The sequence below is a fragment of the Gopherus flavomarginatus genome, chromosome 4 (assembly GCF_025201925.1).
Source record: "Gopherus flavomarginatus isolate rGopFla2 chromosome 4, rGopFla2.mat.asm, whole genome shotgun sequence".
Taxonomy (NCBI): Eukaryota; Metazoa; Chordata; order Testudines; family Testudinidae; genus Gopherus; species Gopherus flavomarginatus.
In genome coordinates, this window is record NC_066620.1 from 94,593,304 (window position 1) to 94,612,210 (window position 18,907).

Consider the following 18,907-nt stretch of genomic DNA (forward strand, 5'->3'; position numbering starts at 1 on the left):
GCCTTGTAGGTGGGAAATTTCTTGTGATGTGGAACAATAATTGGTGCAGGGTTGTTAGGATTGGCTGGAGCATGCTGCCTGGCCTGTGCCAAGTCCATTTCATGCTTTCTCTCTTTTTCCCTCTCTTCACTTTGTTTTTGTTGCTTTTCCATATCTCATTGGTGGGCCGCATCTTTTGCTGCTTGTTCTCTTTTGTGGGCTGCCAGTTTGATTTTTTCTTTTTTTTCTGCTCCACCTCTTTTTCTCCTTTTTTCCATTTGTTGCTTGTGGTCTGCATCTTTGATTTGTTCTTGTTTCTGTGCGTTCTTGGTAGTCATGGTTCCTGCTTTTTTGTGTTGGGGCGCTCTCTGCTGGTTTACTGCCTGAACTGCTGCTTCTTTGTTGCCTTCTTGGGGTTGCTTAGTAAGTCTTTTTTTAACTCCTTCTACCTAATCTTTCACGCTTAAGTTAAAACAAAAGAAAACACTTTGATATGCAAATATGTTCTGCTGGTGTAGCTGACTCACAGCTGGAGTCCTATTGTTTAACAAAAGACCCTTGTTAAACCTTAATGTGTGTGTCCTCAGGCAGTCTCTCTGCACAACCAGAAAGGAGCAAGGGAAAAAAAAATTCTCTGGCTGTAGTTTTAAAACCTTCTCTTCTGCTTACAACCAGCTAGCAGAGAGAAAAGAAGAGGCCAAAAAAAAAATCCTATTGGCTTTTTGAGTCCTATACTTTATCCACACCGCTGCCAACATGTCATGGTATTCTATCCCCAATCTGAACCTTGGAGTCCAAAAGTTGGGGTACCAGCATGAATTCCCCTAAGCTTAATTACCAGCTTAGAACTGATAGCTGCCACCAATCAGGACTTGGAGTGCCTGATACACTCTGGTCCCCCCCAAAACCTTCCCTGGGGACCCCCAAGACCCAGACCCCCTGGATCTTAACACAAGGAAAGTGAACTCTTTCCCTCACCAGTGCCTCTCCTAGGCTTTCCCTCCCTGGGTTACCCTGGAAGATCACTGTGATTCAAACCCCTTTCTCCCTCATCCAGAGGCAATACAGATTCAAGCTTCGTGAATCTAAAACAAAGAAGAAATTTACCTTCTCTCCCCCCTCCCCCGCCTTCCTCGCTCTCCTTTCCCCCCCCCACCAGTTCCCATGGTGAGTACAGACTCAGTTCCTTTGAGCCTTACAAGGGGGAAAAATCAAACAGGTCTTAAAAAGCAAAACTTTTAATAAAAAGAAAGAGGGAAAAAAAGTAAAAGTTGTCTCTGTAATTTAGATGGTAAAAGTTACAGGGTCTTTCAGCTTATAGACACTAGAAAGAAGCCTCCCCCCAGCAATATACAATTTAAAATACTTTCAGCAAACTATACATTTGCAAATACAGAAAACAATCAAAAGACTATAACCACCTGTTCTACGTAATACTCACTATTCTGAATATATGAGACTGTAGCAGGGAGATTGGCAAGAAACCTGGTTGCATGTCTAGTCCCTGCCAGGACCCAGAGAGAACAAGGCAAAACCCCAAAACACAAACAAAGGTTTCCCTCCACTGAGATTTGACAGTATTTTGTTTCCTGATTGGTCCTCTGGTCAGGTGTCCGGTTCACTGTTTGTTAACCCTTTACAGGTAAGAGACGTTAACCCTTAACTATCTGTTTATGACAGGGTACTAAAGTGAGGGACGAATCTCCTGTAATATCCTGACATCCCAATACAGGATTGTACCTTTTCTTCCTTGTATTAGGAGTGGGACAGTGCTTAATGGCTTCCACTCTTGCAGATTCTGGTTTTATGCAGCTCATCCCCACTCTGTGGCTGAGATTCCACTTCTGCCATTCCAGCTTTGAATTTCTCTATCTTTACAGGCCTGCTGTGTGAATGCTGTGAAGCATGCTCCTTATGTGGGTCACATTCTCTTCCAATGTCTGGCTGAAGATGCAAATATCTATATATGTGCCAGGCTAAACTCCCCCATCCCATGTAGTGATTCATCTACCAGTTCTGTAAGGTATCTAGAGCCCCCTTGAAGTCAAAAGGTAGGACCAGGATCTCTGAACCCAATTGGGGTGGTAAATGCTGATTTAAGCCTAGCATCTGAGGCCAACAGCCCCTGCCAGTAACTTATACTGAGGTCAATTGTGGTCAGGAATTGGAGGCCCCTCCCAACTTGCACAGGATCTCATCTGTTCTAGGCATGGGGTATATATCAGATGTTGTGATACTTTGTGTAATCCCCACAGACTGACCCAGGCTTCTTAGGTACCAGTACATTGGGGGATTCCCATGGACTATTTGACCATTGGATCATCCCTAACTCCAGTATGTTAGCAATTTCTCTCTCCAGCCTTTGGGCTGTTTTCACAGTAAGCTTGAAGGTGAACTTTTAATTGGACAGCAGGCAAGATGTGTGTAGGCTTATTGGAAAATTCCTGGTGAGAAACCTGCAGCTTTGCTCTGATCTCGGCTTGCTATGTGGGGGTTAAGTAATCAGAGAGGGATAAGGAGTCCCAGAGAGGGACTGTCCCCTGTTTCTGCTACCAGATCTATGTGGAGAACCTCTTCTTTCCCCTCCTAGTGCCCCAGGGCCAGATTCTCTCTGCTGTAATATTGTTTTGTCATGTTCACACATACACTCGATGTCAATGGGAGTGGTTTAGATAGCTCAGCCACACAGTTTACCTCATTGAGGCCTGGTCTACACTATGCGTTTAAACCGATTTTAGCAGCGTTAAACCGATTTAACGCTGCACCCGTCCACACAATGAGGCCCTTTATATCGATATAAAGGGCCCTTTAAACTGGTTTCTGTACTCCTCCCCGATGAGAGGAGTAGCGCTGAAATCGGTATTACCATATTGGATTAGGGTTAGTGTGGCTGCAAATCGACGGTATTGGCCTCCGGGCGGTATCCCACAGTGCACCATTGTGACTGCTCTGGACAGCAATCTGAACTCGGATGCAGTGGCCAGGTAGACGGGAAAAGCCCTGCGAACTTTGGAATTTCATTTCCTGTTCGCCCAGTGTGGAGCTGTGATCAGCACAGGTGGCGATGCAGTCCCAAATCCAAAAAGAGCTCCAGCATGGACCGTACGCGAGATACTGGATCTGACCACTGTATGGGGAGACAAATCTGTTCTATCACAGCTCTGTTACAGAAGACGAAATGCCAAAGCATTTGAAAAAAATCTCCAGGCTATGATACAGAATCCACAGCACAGTGCTGCGTGACAAGTGTAACGGAAAGCCAGAGAATCAAATGGACGCTCATGGAGGGAGGGAGGGGGTACTGAGGACTCCAGCTATCCCACAGTCTCCAAAAAGTATTTGCATTCTTGGCTGAGCTCCCAATGCGTGTAGGGTCAAACACATTGTCCGGGGTGGTTCAGGGTATAGCTCGTTAACTTACCCCCCTTACCCCCCATGAAAGAAAAGGGAAAAAAATCATTTCTTGACTTTTTTCAATGTCACCCTATGTCTACTGCATGCTGCTGGTAGACGCGATGCTGCGGCAGTGAACGGCAGTATCCTCTCCTCTCCCCTCCCCGGTGGCAGACGGTACAATATGACTGCTATCTGTCATCATCAGCCCGTGAATGCTCCTGGCTGGCCTCAGGTGAGGTCAGCTGGGGGCGCCTGGGTAAAAATAGGAATGACTCCCAGACATTCCCAGTAGATGATACAGAACGGCTGGTAACCATCTTCATCATAAGCAACTGGGGACTGAGCTCCATCAGCCCCCTCCCTTTCATGTGTAAAGAAAAGATTCTGTACTGCCTGGACTATCATAGCAGCGAGATGCTGGGCTCCTCTCCTCCGCACTGTTTAATGTCCTGCCTGGACTATCATAGCAGCTGAAGGCTGCCTCTCTCTCATTTTATCTCACTAAAAAGTCAGTGTTTCTTATTCCTGCGTTCTTTATTACTTCATCACACAAATGGGGGGACACTGCAACGGTAGCCCGGGAGGGTTGGGGGAGCAGGGAAACAACAGGTGGGGTTGTTGCAGGGGCACCCTCTAGAATAGCATGTAGCTCATCATTTCTGCGGGATCGGACACAGAGCAGCTGTGCTCTCTGGTACACTGGTTCTCTAGTACACTTGCACCATATTCTGGGCAGGACTGACTCTATTTTTAGATACCATAAAGGAGGGATTGACTCAGGGAGTCATTCCCATTTTTGTCTTTGCGCCACCGGCTGACCTCAGCCAGGGGCACCCATGACAGCAGCAGACGGTACAGAACGACTGATAACCATCATCTCATTGCCAATTTACAATGGCGTGGCAGACGGTACAGAACAACTGATGATTGTCTCTGCTATCTTGCAAAGGCAAATGAATGCTGCTGTGTAGCGCTGCAGTACCGCCTCTGTTAGCAACATCCAGTAGACATACGATGACAGTAAAAACAAACAAAAAAAAAAAGCTGAACGGGCTCCATGGTTACCGTGCTATGGCGTCTGCAAGGGCAATCCAGGGAAAAAGGGCGCGAAATGATTGTCTGCCGTTGCTTTCACGGAGGAAGGAATGAGTGACGACATTTACCCAGAATCACCTGCGACACTGTTTTTGCACCATCATGCATTGGGGTCTCAATCCAGAATTCCAATGGGTGGGGGAGACTGCGGGAACTATGGGATAGCTACAGGATAGCTACCCACAGTGCAATGCTCCAGAAATCGATGCTAGCCTCGGTACATGGACGCGCACCACCGAATTAATGTGCTTAGTGTGGCCACGTACACTCGACTTTATACAATTTGTTTTACAAAACCGGTTTATGTAAAATAAAAATAATCCCGTAGTGTAGACATACCCTGAGATGTTTGATTTCAAACAGCCCTTCCCAGGCAGCTTGGAATTTATTCCTGTGCACTGAAATGAGCACCGTAACTTGGTCACCTGTATCATATGCCCAAGCATATGCAGTGTGATCATATCAGACTTTCTGTCCTGAGTTTTAGCTAGATTCTCCTGGGTGAAACGCATGGGTTCAATGAGTGTTTCCCAAAAAGCCAACACATACTTCACCATGGACTCCTTGTTGGGAGAGGCCATACTTTCCCACTCTTCTCTCATTAGGGCCAGGGGCCTTGTACTCTCCTCCCATACGGAGAACAGTTCAAAAGGGGAGGATCTTGTGGATTTCTGGGGAACCTCCCAATAGGCAAACAGCAGCTAAGGTAAACATTTAACCTAGTCACGGGGGTGTGGATCCACAAACATTTTTTCAACATTGTAAGAGTTTCTTTAAATCTTTCAAACAGCCTGTTCATCTGGGGTGGTAGGAAGGTGACCAGAAATGTTGAATCCCACATCTCATAGCCCTTCATGTAGGACAGATGTAAAGTTTGCCCCCAATCAGTCAAAACCTCATGAGGAAACCCTACCTGGCTACGTATTTCTAGCAAGGCATCAGTCATTTTGTCTGCCTCTACAGAGGACAGAGCTACTGCTTCTGGATAGCGGGAAGTGTAAACCGCTACTATCAGAATATTTTTTTTCTCCATCTGGGTAACTTTTGCTAAGGGGCCCTCCAATGTCCACAACAACCCTCTGAAAGGGTTCCTCTGTTGGGAATGGGAATTAGGACAGTCTTACCCTTGTCCTGGCCCTTCCTTACCCTCTGGCACGGATCATAGGACTTGCAGTATTTTTCACTGCCTCAGAAATCCCAGGCCAGTAGAAATTCTGGAGTAAGCGCTTTTTAGTGTTCTGTATTCCCAAGTGCCCCGAGAAAGGTATATCATGGGCTAGACAGAGTAGCCTAAATCAATACTTTTTCAGTACCACCAATTGTCTCAGTATTCCCCCTGGCTCAACATTTCCTGTAGAGTAGCAGCTGATCCCAGAGAAACCTTTCCAGGTGCCTTCCTGTCAGAGGGCTGCCAGGGGAGTCAGCTGCAACCCGAGGCTTTTTTGGAGAGAGGTAAGTCAGTTGTTACTGTTGGAATTCCCTAGCAGGAGCTGAGAGACTCGTCTCAACCTGGTCACTGGAACCCACTCTCCCTCCCTCGGAAGTCAGTTCATCGGCTGGATTCAGCTCATCCCCAGGGCATGTATTTAGGTTGCCAGGCAGCAGCTCAGAGCTGCCTCTCTACCTGTCAGCATGCAGTCCAGGGTCAGAGCCAAGGGCTGCTGCTGCTTTCTGTTTTACACTCCGAGTAACCACACATGTGGCCTCGGGCCAGGATTCTAAGTCATTCCTCAGCAAGACCTCGGTCAGTAGCTGGGAGTGCACCCCAACATCCTTAGACCTGTGATTTGGATGGGTGCCCATTATTCCCTGAATGCTCATGACTCTATCAGGGATGGTTTTTGAGGGGTTCACCACCTCTGGGTGTGCCAGAGTCACTTGGGCTCCGTTATATTCAGCCGCTGGGCCTTCTCCCCATCCAACTCCAATGTGAAACTTTTGATTCCCCTTTTGGGTCTGAAATCAGGTTTACTGACTGTCAGGGCTGGATCTGGGTTTTCTGTTGGTAGGGTCACTGCCACAGGACCCACTGTAGGCTATCACTAGCCCCTGGTCTCTCTAGCACTGGACAGTGTAACATCTTATGACCTTTTTTGTTACAGTAAAAGCTTTTCAGATCTCCATGTTCCTTTGTTGGGTCCGATTAGGGTTTGGCTCCCCCCACAGGTCTGGATTTAGCCTATTCCCCTTCTCCATTCAGCTTTGTGCCACTGTCTCTTGAATATTTTTTATCAAACTTGGGCCAGCTATCTGCATATTGCCCATTTCCTGGCTATAGTTACATCTCTTGTCCTTGTCCATTAACCATGATTTTAGGTCAGAGAGGCAGGGTTTGTAGAATTCTAAACCCATTAATTTGTAGGCCTCATCTTCCCTGGGAACTACCCAATTAGTTCCCCATTTTCTTACAAAACCCCTAATTTGGTTTGATATCTCAGCTTAGGTTAAATCTCCTTTCTTCTGAACTCCTCAAAACTGTCATCTTCACATTTCAGGGGTTCACCAAAAAGCTTGTTTACATCACCCATAATCTTTTTACAGTAGAACACCAGAGTTATGAACTGACCAGTCAACCACACACCGCATTTGGAACTGCAAGTTACACAACCAGGCAGCGGCAGAGACCAACATGCTTCCCCCGCACCCCACCACCGCCCCCAAAAAAGACAGGCAAATACAGTACTGTGTTAAACATAAACTACTTTAAAAAAAAAAAAGAGCAGCTTATTTCTTCTGCATAGTTTCAAAGCTATATTAGGTCAATGTTCACTGGTTTATAACTCTGAATTGTTCTTTCAAAATTTACAACTTCCATTCCTGAGGTGTTTGTAAATCGGCGGTTCTACTGTAGTCCTCTGTCCATATGGGTGAAAATGTTGAGGGACTTAATCCTTGACTGTGTGGAGCCAGGTACCATACTATGTCCTCCTGCTTCCTCTGGTTCAATTTGCACCCCCATTTCAATTCACATCCCATTTCAAAGTGTTTAGAAACACGTCCACGGCATAGCCCTCCCCAAAGCAAGGAAATAAGTTGGTGGTGTAGACTCCCACTGGGACAGGCACCTGAGGTCTGGCTCCATCTACCAGATTAGGGTTTTGCTGACCCAATCTCTTCATCTTGAGTTGATGCTAAGTATCTTTGTTCTCCCCTCTCTCCTCATAGTGGTGCTGCTTCTTCCATCTGCTCTGTCTTGCTCCTGGGCTTCAAACAACTGAGTTTCTAGATAGTCTGCAGCTTCTCTTGGTCTACTTGCAGGTCTATCCTCGATCACTGCTGGAGCCTCTCAGCCTCCTCCCTCCATCCCTCTAGGAAAGTGTCTGAGGTTTCGCCCGCCTGCTGGACTCTGCCAATGGTCTAAATGTTTACTGTGATTCTGGACCATCATTCATTTTTGGCCCTCTGAGAACAGCAGGTCAGCTACTGGTGCCTTTGTTCACTCCTCAGTGCTGACCTGCCTTTCTCTGCATGTCTCAACCAGTTGACTTTTTTCTTTTCTTTTCTTTTTTTTTCAGCTCTTCATAACTAATTTTCCCTGCCTGGTTTTGCTATTCCTTTCCTGAATAGACCAAGACTTCTCTGTGCTCTTCCTTTCTGCAGTACTTGTTTTCACTGCTGTTGGCACTTTACTGGTAATTCCCCACTGTCATCGATCCCATACATGCCGCCACCATTAATGTCACACATCCTAGCGAGTGCCTGCTGCCAGCCAGCCACTAGGATTTCCATGGGAGGAATCCAGTCCTCTCTTTTCTGGGTCCCTGAGGCTTTTCAAGCTCCTGGAGCCTGAATAAAGTCCAGATATGCCTCAATCATGAGGTCCTTAGACACACTCTCTCAGGGCACAGACATTCTGTCTCGCACCCCCTGGGAGTGGTGGTACCCAGTCCCTCTTGGCACTGTGACCATTCAGATTCCCCAATACTTGAACACATCTGTCTCTCAGATGCCCCACAAAGTGTATGAAGCTTGTGATTTACCGTTTAGCTCTTGGGCATGCAATCATGAAGTAGCGTGTGTGCACACACACGTATGTCTAATATCTATCTTTTCTTTCCTAGTTTAATGTAAAGCGCTGGAGAGTACGGATCATATAAAACACTCAATGCAATGTTCTTCATTAGCTTGCCCTTTTCTTGGGGATCATGTGTGTTCTGTCAAACAGGCAGGTGGGGTCTTGCTTACCCTGCTGCTAGAGCAGTCTCTCTCCTCTTATCTTGTGCAAAATGGCTTCCCCCCCCCCCGCTCCCTCCAGTCTATTTAAAGATTCCTGCTGAGCTCATCAGCCTCTTTTGTTCTGCCATGGTAACTTTCCATTACATTCCAAACTCCCTCTCCCTTCCGATAAGAAGTGTCCTCTCCCAGCTAAAGCAAACACATTGTCCTAATGTGTCTTACTTTGAATAGACTACCATTGAGTGCTGACCACTCTGTCTCTGCTCTGGCGGAGACATAACACAATTCTGATAACTCCAGGAGCTGGTCTACACTAGAAAATTTAAATCAAACTAGATAGGGATTTTTCACATCTCTGAATGACCTGCCACTGAATAGTTACTGGTTATTGGTTCCTGAGTAACCAATGTAGTTAAGTCCCAGCCACAGATGCCATCTTTCTAATGTGCTGGGGGATGGCCAGCCCCCACTCTACCCCTTACCAAACCCACCCAGCCCCTGTTCTGTCCCTTCTTCCGAGCATGCTGTGCCTTCGCTCCGCCCCCAGAGCCTCCTGCATGCTGCAGAACAGACGATTGTGGAAGGGGGAGGAAAGCAAGGGGAGTTGCTGATCAATGGGGCCCACTGGTGGGCGGGAGGCACTGGGAAGGAGCTCATAGGGGGCTGCCAGTGGGTGCTTAACACCCACCATTTTTTCCCTGTGGGTGCTCCAGCACCAATAGAGTCACCATTTATGGTCCCGACATAGACAGCACAAGGTCAATGGAAAAATTCTTCTGTTGACCTAGCTGTGTATTGAGGGCTAGTCCAGACCTACCCATCCTTTTGGAGTGGTGGATATGTATGCAGTTAGAACACTAACTTATAGGTAAGACAACCTAATTCAGTTCAAAAGGTCCTGGCCCTGTTGCCGGCACAGAGTGCCCGAGGGGGCCAACAGTGGGGTCCGTTGCCCGGTGTGCTTCGCGCCAATAAACACACCAGGGTGGAGAAGCAAACCAAGTTTATTTGAGATCTCAAAGCGGTGGCAGGAGACTGATACGCCTCAAATCAAGCACACTAAAACAAGCAGCTTTTCTCTTTTATACTTGAGTTGTTTACTGAAAACTTTTTCTTGCTGACTAGCTTATCCCCTGCTCCCCCTCCCTCCTATGTCCAGCTGCAGCGTTTCTTCTCACTCAGTCTTTTGCCTCCCCCTTCCTCCCCCCCTTTTGTTACAAACATGTATGCTGTATCTAAAAGCGGCCTTGAAAACTAGTTTCAGCCTAGCTTCAGTGTGTTACAATAAAGAACTGGCTGCTAACACTACATTTTTGCAGCTGTTAGCACATTTTGTTATACAAAGTTTAACATGGAGGAGCTTTGGTTCACTTGGGCCTAGAGCAGGGGGGCTTCATCGACACTCGTGGTCTTCCACCTACCCGAGTTACCTAGGGTTATGCCTAGTGACGCCAACAACCCCATTGAAGTCAATCTCAAAATTCCCACTGACTTGAACATGATCAGATTTTTACCAAGCATGTCTTGAACAGTTACCCATAACGAAATATTCTGCAATGAGTAATGTACTACATATCTCAGATTTTGTAGAGCTTTTCACAGGAGAGGCAGATAACATTACTGTTGTATAGCTTTTATGAGAGTGATAACTTTGTCTTTTGCAAATTGGGCAGCGCAGCATAGTCCCCTTCAGTTACATGAAGGTGAGAGGGAGCACATATCCTATGTAGGAGTTGACCAACATGTGCAATGAAGGGCTAAGGAACACAATGAGAACCCTGTCTCCTCAAGGAAAGTAGACAAGGGCCTGGGCCATACAGTGCTGATCAAGATTTAGACTTCCCCAAAGCTCAGGGATCTGGGATTGTGGAAAAGGTCTATCTCCAATTTTAAAACAGTCCTTGGCCTGATTCACTCACGTTGTTAAGCATTGTAAAGCAAACAGCATTTTGGACAGAAGAAACCTCTATTAAGTGTATGATTCAAGCTGGTTGGGAATTTTATGATGAAACATTTTTTAGTCAGAAAATAACAGTTCATTGAAACTTAACCTTTTTGTGGGAAATGGTTGGTGTAATTGACTGGCCTTCTCCTCAGCTCACAAAGGACCCACTGTCACACAGTCTTTCCAGACAGTTTTATTTCATTTCTCCAACATAAGCAAAATATCCACACAGTTTCTCGGCTCATCTGGAGATTTTCCCCTTTACCTCTCTCTGTCCTACTTTAGGGCATCCTGCAGTAGTCTTCCATTCTCAGTTCACTGAGGACCAGCCCCAAGAATTTCCTCTTGGAGGCCCTTTTTCCCCTAGAGGGTTCCCACTGCTTCCTCTCCCAGGGGATTCTGGCAGCCCCTCCCAGAGAATTTTCTGCTTCTTGCAGCTCAGTGGTTCAGACTCGCTGGGTCTGTATCTCTTCTCTTCCCCCCTACCCCCCGGTCCCCCTTTAGACCTGGGTGTCCTCATTTTAAACCCAATTGAGATCAGCTGTCCAGTCACAGATGCACTGGCCCAAATCCTCCTTAATAGCAATTTCTAAACTTTTTTTAGATTTAAAATGAGAAATTCAATGTCCTTTTTCATCATTTTCAAAACAAAATTCTGTTTTTCAGTTTGAAAATGCTTTTTTTGAAATATAGGTAAATTTTATAGTAAAAGAAATGATGAAATAGGAGAAAATCAAAAGAAACTTTTTATGAAAAAAGGTTTTTGATTGGGTCAATTGAAATGTTTTTGTTGCAATAATTTCAGTTTTAGAAATTTTTTAATAACTTTGATTATTTTTTTTTGTCCTAGTTCGGCATGAGAAAATTGTTTGAAACTTCCCAAATTTGTGTGGGAGAGGAAAACCACTTCTTGCTGAACTCTAGTTATGGGTTGTAAAGTATTTAATTTTTTTTTTAAAGTAAAAGCTGTTTCCCATATGCTGCACGAACCTGAACAATTCTTGAATAAGAAAACACAACTTGTATTAATGCCACTTTATTTATAGACACTTTCTGGCAACTTTTGGTCTTGTTCAATCTTTCTCTTTGACACCTCCATTGTTGTGTTTTATAAACTTACGGTTGTGCCTTGTCTGTGCTTACAAAGTGGAAAAGCTTTGAACAGTTACTTCAGTTCCCAATAAGAGTGTTAATCCTGAGTACAGTATTAATTATGTCTTTTATTTGGCAGTGTCATGCAAACAGCAAATGAGTTTATATTCTTTAAAAGTATTCCCCTCAGAACTGATTATCATACTCTAGGTTAGTCAGACTGAAAAGGAATCTATTTTCTTTTCTCTGAAGACAAGCTCTAACTGTTATGTATATAGGGTAAGACAACAGAATGAATGCTGGGTGAATCCTGTTTTTATGATTTCTGTGCTGCTAAGTAATGATTAACCTAATAGACTCCTTATTACACAAGTAGCTTTAAACTGTCTCATTACCTCTGTTTTTATCCTTTAAAATGTAATACAGGGATTAATAAGTGCTTCTTACCCTAAGAGGCTTTTAAAATATGAGACCTTGAAAAGATGGATCATTCCTATCTTTAGTGTGCAAACATGCAGCTAGGAATGTGCTTCAGTGGGGATTTCATGTTTTTGTTTATTTCCAGTAAAAAGAATCAGCTGAAAACACCATGTGAACATGGACATTTAAAACCAGGGCTGGGTTGGATTTTAGAGTGGAATCTAAATAGTCTGTATATGGTGGCTGGCTACTGCAGAACTGTGCCCTGCAGTTCTATGCTAAATTCTAAAAGATCAAACCAAACTTCCTACACACTATGAACCCAGTTCTCTTCTCTCAACTGATTTTACACCTATTGACTTAAGTGGAATCACTCCAGATGTATCTAGGGCCAGGAATAAGTGGGAGAAGAATTGAGCCATGTTGTTTGGGCTTGCTGAGCAGGCATTCGGCTTTCCAGCTCAATACCTGTTCATACAGGATGTCTGATCCCACAATTCCAGGAAAAATTCTATGCAGTGCAAAGTCAGAATTCTTAGCATGTTTCCAGGAGAGAGAATTAACAGATTTAGGGCTCGTCCACACAGACAATTTATTTGTGGCAAACTGGGGTGTAAATCTATTCCACACTAGTCTGCTACATATTGTGTCCCTGTGAACCCTGTTGATGTACACTAACAGTTCCCTTGTGCTTTTTGGCCTTGCCCCCCCCCCCCCTTTCAAATGGGAGTAGATCAGGTCAGAAAAACCAATTTCTGTTTGCCAAGTCTGTGACCCACCAGAGAAGTAGTGTCTCAAAGGCTAGCTCCTTTATCAATCTACAATAGAACCTCAGAGTTACGAACACCTCTGGAATGGAGGTTGTTCGTAACTCTGAAATGTTTGTAACTCTAAATGAAACATTATGGTTTGTTCTTCCAAAAGCTTACAGCTGAACAGTGATTTAATTCAGCTTTGAAACTTCACTATGCAGAAGAAAAATGCTGCTTAACTATTTTAATTTAAATGAAACAAGCACAGAAACAGTGTCCTTATCTTTTCAAATTTTTTGTAACTTTCCTTTTTTTAGTGGTTTAACACTGTACTGTACTTTTTATTTGCTGCTTTTTTCATCTCTGCTGTTGCCTAGTTGTATACTTCCAGTTCCAAATGAGGTGTGTGGTTGACCGGTCTGTTTGTAACTCTGAGGTCCTACTGTATTTAGCTTCTAAAGTCTATAACTCTTCAAAATAAAAACAAAACCCCTCCATCTCTGTAAACTATTCCTGTACCCTTTCTCTAAGCTGTACCATGACATTCTATTTTAATAAACTAAGACTAAACTTTACCATTTTTTTATTGTTGCTGGGAAATATTCAGGCCATCTCATGAATTCCAGAAAGTTTCATTCCCTAGTTGTTGAGAGTTTGACTGCAGTTCATTTCTGTGAAATGCATGTCCCACTGTTTCTCATCTTAGTCATGTGCCTACATAGGAATTGCCAGATTAGATCAGCCTATAGTGAGTCTAAATTGGTATCCTGTCTCTGACAGTGGCTTGTAGCTAATGCTTCAGAAGAGGCTTCAAGACTCTGTAAGGGTAGGTGACTCACCCCTGTGGCGCCTCCTGCTGGTCGTCCTTGGGGAATTATCATTTTCCAGCCAGGAGTGCCCTCTGCAGGCCAGTGATCCACCTTGCCTCACTCTGGCCCCTGTGTTCTTCCCAGGACCCCAGTGCCCCTTTAACTGGTTACTGCCCCCTGGCAGTACCCTCACAGTTCTGGGTCTCTCCCACCCAGGGGAACCCTTGCCCACTATCCCCATTTCCCCTCAGTCTTAGCTACTGCACAGTCATCATCTAGCCCTCATTCACTGGGGCAGACTGCATTGTAAGCCACTCATCACAGGCAAAGGAGTTTGGACCTGCTGCCTCTGGCTACCTGTGGGCTGCCCCCTGCAACCTAATACCTGATAGGCCTTACCAGGCCTGCATCCTGGGGCTTTCTTAGGCTGGAGGTCCCAGCTCCTCTGGCCCTTGCCCAGCCCTGCTCCAATACTTAGCACCTTGCAGCCAGGCCCTTCTCCCTCTACAGGCAGAGGGAGACTGAGTGGGCTCCTGTGTCTCTGCCTCTTATAGGGGCCGGCTGGGCCTGATTGTGTCATGGCCACAGTTGAGCATAAATTCCCCAATCAGCCCAGGCTTCTTGCCCCAGCCACAGCCCTCTCCTGGGCTGTTTTTAACCCTGTCATGGCAGGAGCGGGTAACCACCCTGCTACAGACCCCCCATAATGGATGCAAAAACTGTGGGGAAGGTTTGTTCCTAAACTTCTGTATTGTCAAGCAAGAGAGTTCATATCCCAGATAAACCTTTATGCTTTCTAGATCAGCTGAGGATGTTAGTCACTTAAATGACTAATTTATTTAGTAAATCCTGTTATGCTTTTGACCTCATATCTTGTAGCAGTGACTTCAATTATTCACTTAATGCAAAAATGTATTTTCTTCTATCAGTTTTAATTTTACCATTCAATTTCCTTGGGTGTCCTCTCATTCTTGTATTAATCACCTCTAGTTTCTTCTCTTTTCCCCTCTCACCCACTCACCTGTTCATCATAGGAGAAAGATAACACTTTAAAAAGTAAATTTTGTTGGTATTGGTCTTGAAAAACATGCTTAAATGCCCTGCTTCTACTAATGTGTATTTGAATTGTCCACATCATCTTGACATTGCTTACAACTTTAACTATTGTCAACTGCTGCTGGAGGCTATATGTTTAAATATACCCACTGTCTGAGAGAGAATGAATATGGAAAATTGAAATTGCTCATGAAATGTCATTTCAAATGCACCTTAAATATAACCAAGACCACCCTATTAATTTGAAAATTGATTTTACAAACAATAAAACAGCTTCTTTTTTTCCCCTTGTAGTGTCAGCTGTGTATGATTCTACGCTCAATTTTAGAAATAATGAGAATCCAACTTTGCTGGGAGTTTTAAATGGGAAGAAATACCATGCAGATTTATATGTAAGGCAAGTTATCTGTGCTCATGGTTTTTCTGTGTGTGTGTGTGTGTGTGTGTGTGTGTGTGTGTGTGTATATATATATATATTTATATATATATATATTTACTAACAAGCAGGGAAATGATTTTTCTTGCAGGTAATTGATAACAAATTGGTGTAAAACTTTCTTCAAAGGAGCTCAGGTGAACATTTATAGCTCTCTGTTTTCAAATTGTGGGGGTCACTATATGGTAGGAGTCTCTGGAGTGCACTGTTGCACATAGTTTTACAAGTTAATTTTTCCTTAGCCCAAGAGCATTGTTTAGTCTTTGATAAAATGCTGGATTGTTTATCTTGTGATGCACTTTCATTTTGCGGGAGCTTTGTAAGCTGTGGAAGAGTTTGCCCATCGCCTTAATCTGTCTTGCCCCAAGAATTGTCTAGTTAGTTGCTACCAGTGGACATGCCATTGTTGTTTTGGGTGAGATCCTGAAAGGGGGGTCGGCCTGTGTTTTGTGTGACCACATCTGTGTAGGTACTAGTACGTATAGTGTAAATAAAACAAGTTGCACTAAGAAATACCTGGACTCCATGTCCTAGATTTCTCTACCAACCAGCAAGGTCCCATAATCTGCTATCACTCTGCAGAAGTGTGATAATATATAGGACCTTAGTCACAGTCTGGGTTCCACCAGCAGAATCTAGGTGGCAGGCCACTGAAGCTAGAAAGTCTACCAGAAGTGGAAATATAATGCTGTAATCCCTGCTGTACTGGGAAACCTACAGCACTGCCCACAAAAGGGAGACGTGCTGATTCAGATGCAGCTTCCAGGTAGCAGAATCTGAGTTCCTGGCTGCAATCTGAAACTTCCATCTGTAGCTGGAATCCTTGTGAATTTAAATGTTGTTGTGTTAATTCAATTGGCTAATGTTCCTTTGTTTGTATGTTGGGGTTTTACTTTCATGAGCACAGAACATCAAGTGATAGGTACCTTGCTATGCATTTCATGTTTTTAATGGCACTTGTAGCACAATTTTTCCCCTTCAGAATTTTTCAACTAGCTCTAATAGGAAGCCATTGTGTATATATACACACCCCTGAGTATCCATACACTGCCAGTGGAAAATATCAAGATAGCAACAAGCTCTCGAGAGAGATGGAGGGGAGAGGTTGCTACCATACCTATTAGCGCACCTTAGAATCCCTGTGTGCTGCCTGAAGAATGTGGTCAGGTGGCCAGCTCATATACTGCTCTCAATTAACAGCTCGTTCTAACCATAGGTGTTCAACAGTCCTTTTGAAGTAGGACATGTGCCTCCCTGCGTGCCTTCCTTCTCCTTTCTCTCCATTCTGCGAGCCCTGAATCATTCTGAAGGGTGGCTCTGGGAACATAGATTTGCTGTACATGGCCCTCACTAGTCCACTGTTCCTCCGCCCCTTTGAATTTCCTGTGTAGATCCTGAAGTAAGCGCAGGATTGGGCACCAAACTTTTTTTTCTTTTCCAGTCACTGCTTCAGGACCAACACTGATAAGTTTGATCCTGGAAGCATCATATTTGCCCAGAAAAGTGTTTCAAGGTCTTGCTGATCATGAAACAATTTGCATTTTTAAGATTCTGATGACCTATCTGTTTGTTTCTACTTAAATTATCATATCACTTTAACATCTGCTGTCTCATGGATTTCTAGAGGAAAAAGAATGTTTTCCACTGAAAGCCTGCACTCCAGCTTGCCAGTAGTGAAAAAAGTATTAGTTTCTATATGTAGCAGTTCTCAAGAGGGGAGGATTGGAGTTTTGGAGGGACTGGAATTAACATTAATCAGAATGTTTGTTTGTTTTTTCTGGTATCCTGTGAATTGCTTGGAACTTTGAGTGGCTGCTTCATGCCATTACAGAGCCCCAAAAACTGCAGCTTTCCAAACACACAGGACATGCATTTCTGGTGGTGGTGATTTATGAGAGATACAATTTTAAAATTTTCACTGGTGCTTTAGGTGAGCAGGTGCTCTGGGTACTTTCTAGAAGTGAACAGTGTCAAGTCCTTGTCCAAGGCCAATGTAATTTTCATTCCCAGAGATCGTTGTAGTTTTTCATAGGTATCTCCTTTTCTTACTGGTGAATTATAATTACAATAAAATGTTTTATAAAGACATTTTAAGCGCTGGGAATAGCTGTTCCAAAAGCACTAAATGTGATTTGACCCTAATTGCAAAGTGAAACAAATTTTACCTTTTGAGTGATCCAGCTATTTAAACAAAATTTGGGGATGACGTAATCTGTGAGGTAGGAAGTTAACCTATTTGAAACTTTTATTTAGAAATATACAAAAATGCAAACCATCATATTAGCTGGAAGAGATCTTCATTTAGCTGCAATTTTTACAGTGTATCTCTAGCTCCAGATATTTTTAAAGATTTATATATGGCTCTTATACTTGAAACTACACATCATTATGTCCAGAATTTGTACCTCAAAAGGCAGAACTAAAAGGAAAAAATAATTAGTAAAGTAAATGAGTAGTATTTTAATTAGATTGCAGTTTTAAGCCCCACGTTAAACAATATGAGAGTGTTGTACTCTTTCTTTGCTATCTCTTCTTTACTATTTGCAGACGGATTCCATTAGAGGAAGTCCCAGAAGACGAACAGGAATGTTCTAAGTGGCTTCACAAACTCTATCAAGAAAAGGTTGGTTTATTGTTTGGAACCACTAGATGGTGATAAATAATTTACATTAATATCATGTATACTGCAGGGCTTTTTAGTAGGGCAGGTGTTCAGTTTTTCCATACACAAAGCAGTCTTATACTGTCAGTCAATCAGGATCACCTTTATTTTATATTAAAAGAACATAAGTAAAGTTTCAATGAGAGAACAGAGGAATACAAAATAGTAGCTGCCTCTGAATCTTGGAGAAGGTATTTAAAAGTGCTGTATGCAAGAAAACCTCATAACTGATTTTCTCTGGGTACACGGCAATGGAAGATTCAATATTCCCACTCGTGAATTTGGGAATTTTTTTTTTTAGAGTCATAAAAATAATTTTAGCAGAATGGGCTGAGCAGCTATCTCTGCTCCAGGATGCATAGGAGACATACATTTTAAAAAACAAATTTTAATTTAGGACACTTTAATGATTAAAAAAGAAATAGATATGTCAGTGTCTTTCTGCTAATTGAGTGTGGCATCTTTAGAGTGACAGAACTGCTCAGCTTAGGAGTTTTTTCCTAGTCTATAAACATAGGAGGCAATGTTTTGCAGTCTATTAGTTACACACCCAAAACTCCCATTTCAGTCAATGGGAGTCAGTATGTGCAAGGAATGTGGATCTAGCTTGATTAGCTAGGAAATGTATGAGTGGCATCTTTTGATGTATTATAATATAGGACTTTTCAGACCCAGGGATAGCTATGGGGTCTGCCAAGACCTGTTCTATGTACAACATATCCATGGAATTCTAAGTCACCTGCTATATCACTTACTGTGTTTCTGTATTCAAACTGTTTGCGTAAGGATTTTACTTACCTGACCTGGTTAAGTTCTAGCCCTGTTCTTGGCTTCATCCATAACTCCTTTAAGCAGCTTATTAATATGGACATACAGTAGGAATTACTTTCAAGATCTTGCAGACATAGTTCTGTCAGCTTTGTCTTTGGTCTCGCCCCTGCCCCCACCCCCAGCTCCAAAGTCATGGTACTGAGGCATGGTTTGGGGGGACATAAATGGTATATTTCTACAATAAGGATATGAAGTCACCTTCTGCATTATGATCTTGTGGAAGGTATAAAGTGAAAACACATGGTGCTTTCATGGGTC

General features: G+C 43.6%; 1 protein-coding gene across 5 annotated transcripts in view; it reads left to right on the forward strand.

Moving 5' to 3' along the window:
- The window catches only part of AGPAT4 (1-acylglycerol-3-phosphate O-acyltransferase 4), a 131,576-nt gene that overhangs the window by 92,970 nt on the left and 19,699 nt on the right, over positions 1-18,907 (forward strand). For 4 of the 5 annotated variants that reach the window (XR_007773833.1, XR_007773834.1, XM_050949148.1 and 1 more), the window contains exons 6-7: positions 15,015-15,117; positions 17,704-17,779. The exons of the other annotated variant lie outside the window; for it this stretch is intronic. Coding sequence is in view for 2 of the 4 variants with exons in the window: in XM_050949148.1 (XP_050805105.1) it covers positions 15,015-15,117; positions 17,704-17,779 (179 nt within the window). In the remaining 2 variants the exon portion in view is untranslated. The remainder of the gene's footprint in view (positions 1-15,014; positions 15,118-17,703; positions 17,780-18,907) is intronic. 5 annotated transcript variants of the gene reach the window in all.